Source organism: Mesoplodon bidens (genome assembly GCF_964165515.1).
Source record: "Mesoplodon bidens genome assembly, chromosome: 4".
Lineage (NCBI taxonomy): Eukaryota > Metazoa > Chordata > Mammalia > Artiodactyla > Ziphiidae > Mesoplodon > Mesoplodon bidens.
Window position 1 is genome coordinate 93,246,885 of NC_138160.1, and position 15,622 is coordinate 93,262,506.

The following is a 15,622-nucleotide window of genomic DNA, read 5'->3' on the forward strand; positions in this document are numbered from 1 at the left end:
GGGGGGGACTGACCTGTGCATTGCAGGATGTTTAGCAGCATCCCTACTAGATGCTAGTAGTGGTGAGTAACATCTGCTACCCCAGTTGTCACCACTCGTCTGACAACCAAAGATGTCTCCAGACATTGCCACATGTCCTGTGGGGGACAAAATCACTGCTGTTTGAGAGCCACTGAGACAGAAAAAAAAGTAAAAGCCCAGGGGCAGGAGTGGGCTCAGCTTGTTTGAGGCACAGCAAGGAAGCAGGCAATAGGAGATGAAATTAGAAGGGAGAAGGATGAACCACACATATCATCTATGACCTTGAGGCCACTCTTTCAGCAGATGGGAAACTACTGGAGGGTTAAGAACAAAAAGACAGCACAACTTGACTCACATTTTAAAAATATTCCAATTGGCTGCCACACTGAGAATTGCCTGTAGGTACAAAGACAGAAATGGACACCTCAGCGGGGGAGGCTATCACAGTAATCCTATTATTGGTTTATTTACTTTTTTTTTTTGATTTAATTTGGTCACTGATTTGCCTGGATGGTCATGGGACTACTGAGAGAATTGAGCTAAGATCTGGGGAAGAAAAGAGGAGGGAGAATTAGCACAAAAGGAAAAGCCTAAGAGTGGGCAAGGTAGTTTTTCACCGAAGTGTAAGGCAGTACTGTAAAGTCAATTTGAAAGAGCAGAGGGGCTGCGTAGGACAAAGAATGTTGGGGGCAAGTCTGTGCGCAGGGCCAGTGAATGCTATACTAAGGAATGGGAGCTCTGGTCTGTAGGGAACGGAGAGCCTTTCAAGCTTAAGCAACGAGGAAAACTCTGCAGCAGGGTGCAGATCACAGGAGTAAGAAAGAATACTTTCAAAGGGAGTTTCCTGAAATAATACGGGCGAGCGATAACAAGAGCCTAGGTTTAGGTGGGGGAAGAGCATGAGCACGACATTCTGAAGGAAGCAAAGTGAAGTCCTGCCCAAAGATTTGGAATTACCTTCTGCAGGGTAATTTTGCTTGTAGGCAAGCGCACACTACTGACTTCGCGGCTGGGGTCTGGAAAAGTTTCCATGGTATCAGAGATCAAGCAAATGCCAAGCCCACCATGAAATGGTTTAAGCAGTGTAGGGCAGGACTTTTCTTGGAAATGGTGTCCCCAGAGGAGGGTGTGCTAAGTTTCTTCAAGGGTCTTTTCAAAAAGACTACTATCTGTAAGTGAGAAGAACTATGCCGAGTACTGACAGCGAAGGGAAAAGTAGGTCTGCAACCAAAGAGTTCTTTCAGGATGGTCGAGCATTTCAATTTCTACATTTAAAACGTCTCAGCAGGTTTAGCAGAGCAGGGTAGGCACATCAAACCAGTCCAGCTATTTTTTAGGTGGGAGCAACAAGGCCGCCTGCCCCCTCCTTTCCACCTCCTTTCGAGTACGATTTCCGAAGGGACCTCACAAGACTCACCACCCTTTTTTTACCCAGTTAACAGAGGCAGGGGGCGGCCGCCCAGCAGGGAGCAGCGGCTGCTCGGGCCACCGCCGAGGGTGTGGCGCTCGCCGAGGACCGCGGGAGGGAGAGGGGGTGGCGCGGCCGGGCGGGGCGAGAAGGGGGGCTGCAGGGCGCGAGCGGAGGGACTCGGGAAGCGCCCGCCTCCCGCCCCGCCCGCTGCCGCCCCAGTCACCTCGCTCTGCGGCCACCCGGCACCAGGAGCAGCCACAGGCGGCGGCGCGACGGTCCCCGCCATGTCTGCAGCCATGAGGCAGAGGTTCGACCGGTTCCTTCACCAGAAGAACTGCATGACTGACGTCTTGGCCAAGCTCGAGGCCAAGACCGGCGTGAACCGGAGCTACATGGCCCTCGGTGAGTGTGGGGCTGCGGCCCGCGGGATCCCGCCGCTTGCCCGGCCCGGGAGCGGCTGACGCATCGCAGCTGGGACCACGGGCTCGGTGACAGACGGGGGGTGAGTGGCGTCGTCGGGGACATAACTGGCCGCCTGGACAGGCCAGGGACCAGAGACCTCGCCCGGGGCGGCCCGGTGGCGGGGCACCCGGGACGTGGGGCCGGGGACCGGCCGGCGCTGACGTGTCTGCCCTGCGGCCCAGTGCCGCGTGCCTGTGGCCGAGCGCAGAGCTGGCGCCGAGTGGCGGGGCCCCTGCGGGAGGGAGCGCGGTCCCCGTGGCGGAGTACCGGGTCCTAGCCAGACCCTCCGCGGAGTTGGGCGCGGGACGGGAGGGGCTGCGGGCCGGCGCCGGAATCCCGGCCTCCCCAGACCCTCCGGGAAGGAAGCGGGGCTCCTGCAGGTGGTGCGCAGCGTGGCGTGGGGCCCCTTGCGGGAGGGACGGGAGAAGGAAGGGCACAAAGGTGCGGCCTGCCGGGTATCCCCAAACCAAAGGCAAAGCCCCGAGAAGGCGCGGGCCCAGCCTCGGTGCGGTTTCTTTTTCTCCAATGCCTAGAACGGGCCAAGCTTTGCGGTGTTGGCGGGGGCTGCCCGGCTGGAGCGCCTGTGTGCCACCCGACCCTCTTCCCTCCTCGTGTCTGCAGGTGTCATCGGGCTGGTGGCTTTGTACCTGGTGTTCGGTTATGGAGCCTCGCTCCTCTGCAACCTGATAGGATTTGGTTACCCAGCCTACGTCTCGTAAGTGGCTCCCCCTGCAACCGTCCCTTCCTCCCCTTTACTCCCCTTCCCCAATCCAGAGCTGTGCTAGTTACTGTACCATCCGCATTTCCCTGGGAGAGTGGTCAGAGGACCAAAGAGTAGGAACTGACTGCTTAAGGTTACACGTTTTAGAGCCTTACCTTGACACCTGATCTCGACTAGCCGAAATGTATATTTCATCAGGTTAAACTGACGGAGTGTGTGCCTTCTAACAGCTGCACAAATGAAAGGCAGAGCAAAGTCGACCTTTACTGGTGGGACGATCTCAGCGGGTACAGAGAGCCGATTCTTTCTCCCTAATAATTATTTCAGTCTGTATTTCACCTTATATTTATGTACAGTAAAACCCCATCAACTAGAGCTTCTTTAGTTCAGAGTTAATGTTAATTCAGACACTGGGGAGAATTTTGTCTTCTTTATATTAAAAAGGCTGGCCACTTATTACAGGCAAACGGGAAACACTTACCCTGTATAAAAACAAAACCAAACCTTATAAAATGCATCCCTAATATATCTCCTTGGTTATATAAATGACCCATTTATATAATTAATCTAAATTACAAGTGAATCTTAGATTACGATCTGACTTTTCTGCTAGCTGAGGCTGTTTTTACTCTACAGTGTGTTTAATTTGAAAATATTCTACAATTTCATTTTTCCATTCATTCAATAGGAATTATGCTTCCCCACAAATAAATTTTGTCTTATTCTACAGTTCTTCCGAAGAAAGCTGGTGGGTTTTTACTTCTATTGAATTGGTCTGTACAACTTTCCTCAGCCACAGGGATAAAAAAAAAAAAGGAAGAAACAATTTCAGCTGGAAGGCTAAGACACCAATAACACGTTATTGCAACTGTGTCTATCATAGGCCAGGCTAGAATTTAATATATGACTAGAAAGGGGAAATGTGTTTTAGAAAAAGTTCTGACTTGAAAAATTAAATAGAAATTACATAAGTAGTAATTACTGAATTAGTCTGGTACAGACACTTAGTGGCTCCAGAAAATCTAGCTACATATAGGACACTACTTGCTTTTGAATTTGGAGATCCTCTCCAGCATTATCTACTAAAGTACCATCCACACTGTTTGTGTATACCAAACGGTTATGAGGACAGACCAGAAAAACTGGTTTGACTTTCAGATCAATGAAAAAGTTATAAGAATAGCAGTTCTCCATAAAATAATAGATGGTGTAGATAGAAAGTTTGTAGGCAACACTGGTTCAAAATGGCTTGCATATCACTGTGTCTGTGATAATGGACAAAATAACCAGGTAGAACATTCCTTTACTTTTCTTCTGTTTGTGTATTCTACTTGTAAGAATTCTTTTAGTAAGAAAGATTTTGAAGCATTTTTCAAGTTTGTGCTTTAGATGTTATTGATCACATTTAGTAACTGCCTAGCTGCTTGAATTGTTTTGAACTAGGGAAGACTGTGGATCTTTAAAAATACTGAAGAGCATAAAAAACATTTTTTCCACATCAGTGCTATTTGGTGAGTAATCTTGTGAGAAACATAACCTTGTCTGTTGGTGTGATTAGATGATTGATATGGGCTTTAGAAAAGTAAAAATATGTTTCTGGGTGGGATGTGTAGATCCTTGTATGTGGTAGTGGATGTGACTGAAGGCAGACAGGGCTTGGACATGCTTTTCTTTGACCTAGTGGATTAATTCTAACAGGAGCCACTTTGTTTGTCTGTTTTTAAATTAATTTTTATTAGAGTATAGTTGCTTTACAATGTTGTGTTAGTTTCTGCTGTGCAGCAAACTGAATCAGTTATACGTATACATATACCCACTCTTCTTAGATTTCCTTCCCATTTAGGTCACCATAGAGCACTGAGTAGAGTTCCCTGTGCTATTCAGTAGGTTCTCATTATTTATCTATTTTACACATAGTAGTGTCTGTATGTCAATCCCAGTCTCCCAGTCCATCCCACCTCGCCCTTCCCCCCTTGGTAACCATAAGTTTGTTCTCTACATGTGACTCTCTTTCTAGCAGGAGCCATTTTTAAAGTCATATTTTAAAGTAATTTCAAGCAAGTCAATTAAAGTTTTTTATCGTTTGTTTGAACTCATTCTTTCATTCATTTTCTACATAGTCAATTGAATATTATTGGCTCTCTTTATTTACAAGAAACTAAGTGTTCGTGTCTATCGCTAGGAGTTCTGTGAAATGGTAGAGATGGTCATGTATCTGAGTAGTTCAGGTAAGTGGGTTTTATATATTTTAGAATTTTTTTATTCACCAAGTAGACACACTTTTCTATCTGAGTATTTTGAGGCAAAGTGACATTTGTAGTACACTTTAATAGGAGCTGGAAGAGTATTAAAAATCTAAAAAAGGGGATTTAAATAAACATTCAGGAAACAGTTTATGAGTATCTCTAGATTAGTATTTATTCATAGGATGCTTCCTTTTGGTACAACCAGCTCTTTTACCTTTAAAATGAATACAAGATCCTATTATCATAAGGGAATTAAGTGAAGGTTGGTCTCTGTGGGTGCTTCGATTTTTCACTAAAACAGTGCTTCTCAGCCTTGGCTGCCCATTGGAATTATCTGAGGAGCCTTAAAAAGTGCTGATGCCTGGGCCCTATCCCCAGAGATTCTGATGTAATTGGTCTGGGGTGCAGCCTGGGTTTCGGAATTTTTAAAGTAGTCTCATGTGCAGCCCATGCTGAGAAGCCCTGCTGTAGAGCAGCAGCATAACCTGTGCTTGTTACACTTGAAGAGGGGGTGAAAGGGGCAGAAGAACAGCCTGCTAACCCTGGGAATAGCCCACAGGCCCACCTGGCCTCTGCTTTGTGAAGGAGGTTCAAGGACACATGGGATTGTGTGCACAGTAAAAGCACACAGTTAGTAAACGTTCAGGCAATCACAGTTATATTAGTCAAATCAAGTCTGTTCATTGCTTAACTGATGTAATTGTATAATTACAATTACAATTGTATAATTGTCAGAAAGCAAGTCCTTGTAAGTGGTACTATTAGTAGCACCACAATCAGTGTTACTTAAGATGTGATCTGTGACCACTTTAATTATTCTCCTTGTCTCTTGGAATTCTCCCCAGCCAGAGTTATTTTTAAAAATACAGGTTCATCTATTTAGCAAACATCAAATGCCAACCATGCACCAGACACTGTGGCAGCACCTCAGATACACCAGGGACTAAGTTGGACATACTCCCCATCTTTGCATGACTAGTCTACAGGGTAGACTACAATAAACAGTAAAGTAGTGACAGTGTGGTGAGCCCTCCACAGAGCACCCGCAGGGAGTTGTGGTAGAGATTAACAGGAGGGGCCCCCTGTAGGTATTTATCTGAGCTGCTATTTGAGTTAAGACTTGAGGGATGAGAAGCTGCCCGCTGAGAGCAGAGTCAGGCAGAGGGAGCAGCGTGTGCCAGGCCCTGGGCAGCCAGGCACTTGGGCTGTTGGAGGACCTGGTGCGTTGGAAGCTCTGAGAGGGAAGAGGGGCGAAGGAGGACCAGAGAGGTGCAGGTGCCATCAGGCACAGCTGGTGGCTGGCACACCAAGTGTGCATTTTATTCCAGGTGGCTGTGGGGAGTTTGCATGTTTTCTGATTGCCTTGGATCGGTTCTAAGTAGGAGGTGACATGTTACAATGTACATTTTAAGGTCATTCTGTCTGCTGTGATTCCTGGAAGGAATTGGTGATCCTGCCAAACTATTGCTAATAGTCCTTCCTTTCTCAGCTTTCAGCTTTTGCTCCTGCTGCCTCCTTTCCTTAGGCCACCATAGAGTGGCCCACAGATTGTGCTTAATGGTCAGTGATAGGCTTAGAGGCTGCAGGGTGCAGAAGTAAAATAAGGAAAAGCCTATTTGGCTTCGTAGCTTTTCTTGTGACTCACTACCTGGGGAAATATGTGGGTGGGGCTCAAGTGCACCTGGCTTCACACCAGGCCTTGTCATGTTGGAGCACTAGACAGCTGGAGGCCTGGCTAGCCCTCGGGGCGGGGCACCTAGTGCCTTATCAGGTAGCCCCTTCCTACTGGTTACTCTTATTTTCTGCATATATCATTTCCCTTTGAGAGCAGGGCCATTAATCCTCTACCTCTAAGTTTCCAGACTTTTTGGCCACACTTTATAGGCAATTTGAAATATAATTCCAGACTTCTCATTATCAAGAGCTGTTGACAGAATGACTTTAATCTCCCTACTTCCTTCTATTTCTGATAAGAGAAGGCAGACTACTGGATAATAATAGGAACCTTTATTATTACAGCAGACCTGCCCCTCCCCCCATTTCTTGCTGAGATATAATTTCCATGCAACCCTTTTAAAGTGTACAATGCAGCGGTTAGTATAAAGTTTTGCAACATCACTGCTTTTTTTTTTTTAATAAATAAATTTATTTTTAAAAAAAGATGATGCAGGAAATATAACAGAAGCAGAAGTAGGGTCTCACCCAACAATTTTTATGTAATGTTAAATATAGCATTACCATTACCATTAAAATATCTCCAAGGATTTTTAATCTTTTTTGTATAAATAACTTTCACTGCTCTTAAGTTTATGATTCCCCTCTCCCGACTATTATTCTCAGGTCAAAAAAACAATGAAAGTCGTCTCACAAATAAACCCTGAACAGCCACCAAGTGTGTCACTTTTATAAGAAAATTACTGAAATTTTGAGAAAAAATAAGGTAAAATAAGCTGGAATCTAGAAAATTCATGACACAAAAACTAAACTGTGATCCCTTGTGTTTAAAAATCTTAAAAAATTTTTTTACCTCTGGTGGAGTTCCAGATCCACCCCATTTTTCTCTCACACATTATTATGAAGAGAAACTACTCCAAAATAAAAATAATAATGTTCTGCATACTAAATACAGTCTTTAAATTATGTTCCACATAAGAGCTCTTCCAAAGAAAAGCCACAAATTTCCTTTAATATAGAAAGTAAGAGTTCCAGGCAAGTATCTCTTTTTTAACGGTAAGTCTCTTAACAGTTTTAATATCCAGGTTTTATAAAACTATTGGCTACCATTCAATCTGAAATGTCTAATCCACAAAAAACAAAGTATGAATAGGTATCTTGCTAAGTATCAGCATCTAAGGAATTTATTAAAAATATACATGGGGCTTTCCTGGTGGCGCAGTGGTTAAGAATCTGCCTACCAGTACAGGGGACACGGGTTCGAGCTCTGGTCCGGGAAGATCCCACATGCCGTGGAGCAACTAAGCCCGTGCGCCACAGCTACTGAAGCCCGTGCGCCTAGAGCCCGTGCTCCGCAACAAGAGAAGCCACCGCAATGAGAAGCCCGCGCACCGCAGCGAAGAGTAGCCCCTGCTCACCACAACTAGAGGAAGCCTGCGCACAGCAACAAAGACCTAAAGCAGCCAAAAATAAATTAATTTATAAAAAGAAAATAATAAAATAAAATAAAAATACACATTATTTCAGGCCCTACATATTTATATGTCTCCCTTGTTTGACTTAAACAGGATAAACATTCAAGTCTAAGAAATATCATTCCTAACACGGACACCAAAAAGAAGATTCCTATAATAAAATGTTCCCTACTTTTACAGGTTTCACGCATTCTCCACAATAAGTGAACATTCATTCATATTGCCAATGCAATTTTTGTTCTTTATCCATTATCATAAATTATAAAACGTATATCCCATCAGTTTGCAAAAAGTATGATGGAATAGTAGGATTAAAGATTCCACAAGTTTTTATATTAAAGCCAACTACCCATCTATTCAGTTTAACTTTTTAACCTCCTTCAAAACCTGTCTAAACTCCTAAACCTAGAACTCTAGTGAGCAAAGAAGCACTTCAGGTGCCAATTAGAAAATACCTGGTCATTTGCTCTTATCATTTACACTATATCAAGAATATGATTTACTAACAATGTACTACATTAAAATGATAAAATTCTATAATAAAGGCATTGTAACTATCAAATATATCAAAAGAATAGAATTTTTCTTGTATCCCAATATTTAGTACATTTGGCCTAGGTAGGAGATCTGGCTGCATCTTTACATAAGACAGCCATGAGAGTATAATCATCACAGAGTGACCAGCGGTTTCTAAGTACCCTGACGTCTCCTTGTTCTACCCTCTGAATTTCCCCCGAAAAGAGGGCTCCCGGATCAGCCTAATGACTGCAACTATCTACCATTCCCATAGTCAAGTCTCATGGGTCAGATAAAGATAAAGTGGCAGGGCATGTAATATTGAAGGAATGACCCAAGATGCCTCTTACCCAGTCTCTCCACAATAATTTTATACTCTTATTTTCCATCTTGTACCTTTATACCCAGCCCTCTGGCATCCCTGCCCGTCAGTCAACCCACAGGTACAGAAATGAAAGAAAGTTTGAGCTCCAGAGAGAAAAAGTTATTTTGATTTCTGTTGCCACATAATGGAAATCTAGAGGCATTTAACATGAAAATATTGTTATACCTAGCAGATGGGTTCCATATGAATATACTTCAAGTACATCAGTGTTTTAAATAAGCTGCTGTTGACTAGTATGGAAATCTAAGAATTTATAACATTAAAACCTCAAATACATTTCCTTATAGAGAAACAATCAGACTAGTGTACATTTATAATAGTTTATAGCTGGGAAATGCCTTTACTAAGATATGTAAACCTTATTCAAGTGCATTTATAATACTCAAAAGTACACTATATAAAAAAAATCACAGGACAGTCTTACTAACATCCCCCCCATTGCCTCAAAAATTTTATAATTCAATTTAAACATATTCAAGAAAAAAACCAATCAGGTCAATTAAAAAAAAAAAAAGACAAACCTTTACATATAAAAATTAGTACCTTGGGCTTCCTTGGTGGCGCAGTAGTTGAGAGTCTGCCTGCCGATGCAGGGGACACGAGTTCGTGTCCCGGTCCGGGAAGATCCCACATGCTGTGGAGTGGCTAAGCCCATGAGCCATGGCCGCTGAGTCTGCGCGTCCGGAGCCTGTGCTCCGCAACGGGAGAGGCCACAACAGTGAGAGGCCCGCGTACTGAAAAAAAAAAAAAAAAAAAAAAAAATTTAGTACCTGATCCATCTGTTCCTGAACCAGATCTGACAGACGCATCTGTGAAGGAAATGGATTCAGAATCAGAGTGGCTAGCCTCACTTCGGGTGTCAAACACTTCCCTCTTCCTTCTGGTCTCTCTTATCCTGTTCATATTCTTCTTCCTCCTCCTCCTCCTCCTCACCATCGTCATCCACCTCTTCATCTTACTCTACATCTTCTAATTCTTCATCTTCTTCCACATCTTCCACCCTTTCCTCCTCATTCTCAGTGTTGTTGCCTTACTCATCAGCGGAACCAGTGCTGCCAGTCTCATGGTCAGAGCCATATTCTTCAGAGTTCACTTCCTCCTTAGAAGACTGGCTGTATCTGCTTGCACGTCTGTCCACTTCAAGCCCAATTCTCTCAGAACCATCTGGCGTAAGGGATTTGACCCTCCTTTCAGGATCCCTTTTCCGCAGACATGTTTTTTCAGGTTGACTCTTATAAGGTTCTCTGGAGGCACTGCTTGACAAACGAATTTTCTGACCAGTTTCTAGATGTATGTTTGTTTCAGATCTTTGATATTCCTCATTTTTATACTCTGACTGACTTTCCTTTTGTACTAACCATTCTTTTTTATTTTTATTTTTTGCTGTACACGGGCCTCTCACTGTTGTGGCCTCTCCCGTTGCAGAGCACAGGCTCCGGACGCGCACGCTCAGTGGCCATGGCTCATGGGCCCAGCCGCTCCGCGGCATGTGGGATCTTCCCCGACCGGGGCACAAACCTGTGTCCCCTGCATCGGCAGGCGGACTCTCAACCACTTGCACCACCAGGGAAGCCCTGTACTAATCATTCTTTTGTTATTGCTAACTGATGAGCTCAGTGACTTAGAAATCAATTGTCTTGAATGAACAGAAGGCTTTTGTCGCTTTGTGTCAGTAGATTCCATTTGGTCACTTTTTCTTTGTGAACCCTTTTTCTCATTTTTATCTTGTTCACTCTCTGGATTTTGGAGTTCATTATCCTGTTCTGGTACTTCAGTCAAAATATCATCTAGAACATTAAGTTCTCCATCTGCTAGTGTTGGAAGGGCTCCTGCAGAGGTGGGGGGCGGCTGTGGCTCACCATGGGAACAAGGCCACTGGCAGCAGAAATTCTGGGAGGTTCTCCTTGGTGTGGGCCCTCCTGGAGTCTCCATCACCGCTTTCTAATTCCAAAACATGTTCATCACCCCAAAGGAAACCCTGTACCCATTAGCAGTCATTCTCCATTTCTTCTACACCCCAGTCCTCAGAAACCACCAATCTACTTTCTGTCTCTATGGATTTGCCTGTTCTAGACATTTCATACAAATGGAATCATATAATACGTGGTTCTTTGTTTCTGGGGCGGCCCTGCTTTGAATGGCACAAAAGTGAGTCTTTCTGAGAGACCTCTCGGGGAGTGTGCTTCGCTGCACCGTCATATACACAAAGTCAGAGCCCGAGACTGAAGGTAACTGCCTCCCAGTGGTCCCAGAATGTGGAGGCTGCTCCTGTCCCTGCTTCTTTATTCAAGTGTAGTTATGACAGAAGTCTAATGACTTTGTTTTCTATTTTTATCTTTGCCCTGCAGAGAAGGGAAAGGAGGAGGGTTGGCTTTTTGTCCAACTCAGCCATCTTTTTGTTTAAAATTATATTAAAACGTCTATTACTTTTCCTCTCATATATTTCGTATGTTTCTTAAGGATCAGGTGGCCACCTTCCTGGGACTATCAGAGCTGGGCCTTAGAGATGAAACATGTAGTCTGATCACTTTTCAAAAGATAGAGGGATAGAGAGAGTTAGAAGGTTTTCCAAGGTCACACAGAGGCTAGACTTGTAACTGAGGGCTCCAGACCTACACAGAAATGTGAAAGCACATTTAGGCATATTTTAGTACCAAGCTTGAAAAGATTAAATATGCTTAGAGTCCAGAATTTTAATGTCTGTATTTAATGTTTGGCAACACTTCAAATCTGATACCCACTTTAGTGATGTGTCATTTTATCTTCTGTGTGTCCTCACCAGCCCATTTTAACCTTTTGCTATCAGTACAAAGAGTGTTACTGCTTTTAGGTTTTTGCACGGCTGCTGAACACCTGTGCAGCCCTTAATTTAATAAATACTTAAATATATCTGTTTAAGTGCTTTATAAATATAGCTTATTTAATCCTCATAACAACCCTATGATATAGGTATTATGATTATTCCCATTTTACAGGTGAGGAAACAGAGAAAGAAGTAACTTGATTAAGGTCTCATAACAGTAGATGGTGACACTGATATTTAAACCTAGGGAGTTTGGCCCCAAAGCCCATGTTTTTAACTTTTCGTTATATTGCTTCCCATATGGCTCTTTGAGTGTCCCACAGATACATGCCATAACCTTATATAGAGATGAAAATTAACTATTGATGTAAGTTTTTCTTTTATCAGTTTGACACTGTCAATACAAATGCATGACCTTCATGCAGTGTAGTTCTCAAATAAGGTACCACTATCCCAAATCATATATCTGCACACATAGTCATTTGCAGTGTTTTGTGAACATGAGTTAGAATATATTACTAACAAGTTCTTTCTCTTGTTGGCTGTGGTACAGCATTGATTTACAACAGCAGCAATATAGCTCATAATGTGCAGAGACCTGCTCTTTTTTTAAGCAGTGCATGCCCATCTGAAGATGACACACTGCACTGTATCTCCTGAGGAAATGCAGCCTTGTGTTTAGTTCTTTGTCAGGAGGCAACGAATCTCAAGGGGGAGATGTTTGGGGATGGTCCCTATGAGGTCAGATCAGAAAAGGGGATCGTGAGGGAGAATATTTGAAGGAGACAGTCAAAATAACTACAAGAGTTGTAATACAGTCAACCACAAGTAAAAGCTACAACATCTTAGCAAATGATGCACAGCAGATAACATGAGGGAATATAGGTTAAAAAGGGTTGAAATCTACTTATTTACAGTTTGTAATGGCAGATTCCTGAACAGGTTCACTACCCAGAGGAGAATTTGGGGAAGTCGCCATGGTTCTGACTGATGGTTCTGAACCACTTTCTGTTTCTCAAGAGCAAGTCATCTGAAGCAGAGCTAGGCTTCCCTAATGTTGCTGGAGGATGTGTATTTGTGGTTGTCTTCATGGACTCATTAGTAAGGGGTGTGTTTGTGTTCTTGTGTTTTTTAAATAACTTGTAATTATCTTTTTTTTTTCTTTTTTTTTACTCATGAGCACTTGGGAGCAGATATATTTTCTACTAAGCTGCTTATGTTCCTATTACACCAGCTTTTCTCTGTAACTGTGTTCTTTGTTACTAGCGCTTTAGGGCAGAGCAGCTCATGCCCACACTTTCCTTCTCTGGGTAGCGTGAAGCACATGCACATATTCTGGCCTACTGGGCACTTGGACCAAAAATATAACTGGCATTCTGTAAATGCCTTAAGCAACAGTGTAGTCGTAAACATTTAAACATTTACCTTTGTCAGCTTTTTACTGGTTGTGTTTTCACTAAGTATTATGGCTAGCATTACTGAACTATTTTAAAAGGAAGAAGTTGTGGAGAAAACTTAAATGTAGATAATTAAAGCCAGCATTTTGGTTATGTTTTTGTTTTTTTCCCTTTGCCTGTGTCATAGAGAAAAGAAAGCTTTGAGGAGCAAATAAGATTTACACGATTTATTCATGATCTAGTTTCTGGGCTCTAAAGCAGTTGTGGAGGGCGATCTCATTCCTAAGACTCTGTTCTGGAGTGTTCCCTATGAACTTTAATGAACTTTTTTTGTTCTCTTTATGGAGGCCCTGGAGATAGGGTCTCTTTGTCCTTCTGAGCTGCCTCCCTCTCCCCCCATCCTAGAGCTCTCTTTTTTAGGACTTTGAATGAGAACTCTGTTTTTCAACTTAATATCCTCAGTATTTAAAACAAGTATAAATATTTATTGGCCATTTTAAGATATTTAGTGCCTATCAATAATATTACCAAGTAATTAATTTTTTGAATAAATGATTATAGCAGAAGTTTAAAAACAATTTCAAAAATTGCTAATGAAATTACTTTTGTAGCAGTTGAAATATAAGCAGGGGCTGCAGAAACCTATCCCGATTTCATTCTAACACTCCCTGATTCCTGGGAGTGGAAGAATCAGGGAGTGGAGCTATCATGCATCCCTCTCACATGGCTACTATATATATCCTGCAGCTTCTGGTAGTTTGGCCAGGTGATCTAGTAAAGGGATCACTTACACGTCAGAGGTAACTCTGGACTGCTGTCTACATCTTGATGTGGCCCTCTTTTGTATGGGAAAGGTCAGTTTAGGTTGTTCTTGTGCAGGTTGTGAGGGTGCTTGAGCGTAAGTTAAATTTTCCGATGCCAGACCTGACACAGATATTATATATACAGAGCCATCAATTTTATTGACAGAGGGTTGTCATAGTAGGATTTGCATCTGCTGTTTTTTTGTTTGTTTGTTTACTGAAGTATAGTTGATTTACAAAGTTGTGTTAGTGATTGCAATGTGGTGTACAGCAAAGTGATTCAGTTTTACATGTATATTCTTTTTCATATTCTTTTCCATTATGGTTTATTACAAGATATTGAATATAGTTCCCTGTGCTATGCAGTACGACCTTGTTTTTTGCATCTGCTGTTTTATTGCTTCAGGCGTTCATCCTTTTTAACTGTCTATTGAATAGTCTAAATGCATTCTGTTTTGAGTTATAAAATGTTAGCTAGGAGAGGTCTTAGAGATCAGGCTGCTGGGGCTATAGCCATCTTTACCAGATTTGGAAATCGAGGAGACAAAATGAAGTTTTATGACTCAGGTCACAAGTCTGTTGAGGCAAAGCCAGGCGTAGATGTAGGGGTGCCTGACTCCCCTGGCCTGCCCACTGCCAACATTCCTCATGCTTTATATTCAACTGTGACTGAAGCTTCCATTTTGCATTAAAAAACAAAATGGTGAACAATTGACAAATAAGATCAGTATAATTAAACACCAAAATATTTGTCCAGTAAATGACTGCTTTTGGTTTTTTTGTAATTTAATCTCCATTAGAGATGTTTTACAGACTCATCTTAAAATGCATTTGCTTGTGAATTTACCTTATATTATGCATTTCATTAAGTCAGTCATTTTATACTATAGGAGAACACTATATTAAAAATGAAAGGAACATGGTATATTTTTTCATTGTTCTTGTATAGTCATCTTATAGTTTCTACATATTTAAGAAGCATATTTGCTGCTAGTGATTGTATCTTTTTTGGGGTGGGGAGGAGGATTGAGCATGATATAAACAGTAAATAAGCAAATTGGTTTTATTGTATGTTTAGTTTTTTCCCTTTGTTTGTTTGATCTCTTGCTCTGTTGGTTCTCTCTCTTGCTTCGAAAGCACACTTACTCTGCAGTGAAAAACAAGTGTACTTTTCTGAGTGCCCATAGTTTCTGACCTTCTTTTTTCCATGAAGAAGAAAAATCTTTTCCTTACTGGCATGTAAATAGAATATTGTTCATGTCTTAAAATGTGTGATTTTTTTTCCTTCTAATCTGACACACTGTATGTGTCAAATAATATTTGCAATGGCAGACTGCTAAACAGAGTAATAGGAAATAGGAAAATTATTTTGAGCTATCAGGAATTCCTGCTTCCCACTCTCTAATAAACACAGCCAAAAGCAGTCCTACACGTAGTGGGCACTGTGGATGGTCACACTGTGTGTCTGCTGTATCAGAAAGGATTATAAACATTATGGTCCGTATTCTTCATATTCATGCTTCAAAGACTCTACCTTGAACTCTGGAATATTTGTTATTAAACATAACTTACCACGTTAGAAATAAAACAGAGCAAATGGACCAGAAGTAGTTTCCTTTCTGTTCTTTACCAACAGCACATCTCAAAGCTTTTTATTGTTATAGGTTTTTTTCATGAGCTGCTTTTTTTGATGTCCTGTCTGGTAATA

The 15,622-nt window shown here is 42.3% G+C and overlaps 1 protein-coding gene across 1 annotated transcript in view; it reads left to right on the forward strand.

Moving 5' to 3' along the window:
• The first annotated feature begins 1,629 nt into the window (after positions 1 to 1,629).
• Positions 1,630 to 15,622, forward strand: part of REEP5 (receptor accessory protein 5) — a 43,715-nt gene continuing 29,722 nt past the window's right edge. Inside the window, exons 1-2 of the mRNA XM_081231327.1 lie at positions 1,630 to 1,834; positions 2,516 to 2,609. Of these exons, the coding sequence (XP_081087453.1) occupies positions 1,717 to 1,834; positions 2,516 to 2,609 (212 nt within the window). The 5' untranslated portion in view covers positions 1,630 to 1,716. The remainder of the gene's footprint in view (positions 1,835 to 2,515; positions 2,610 to 15,622) is intronic.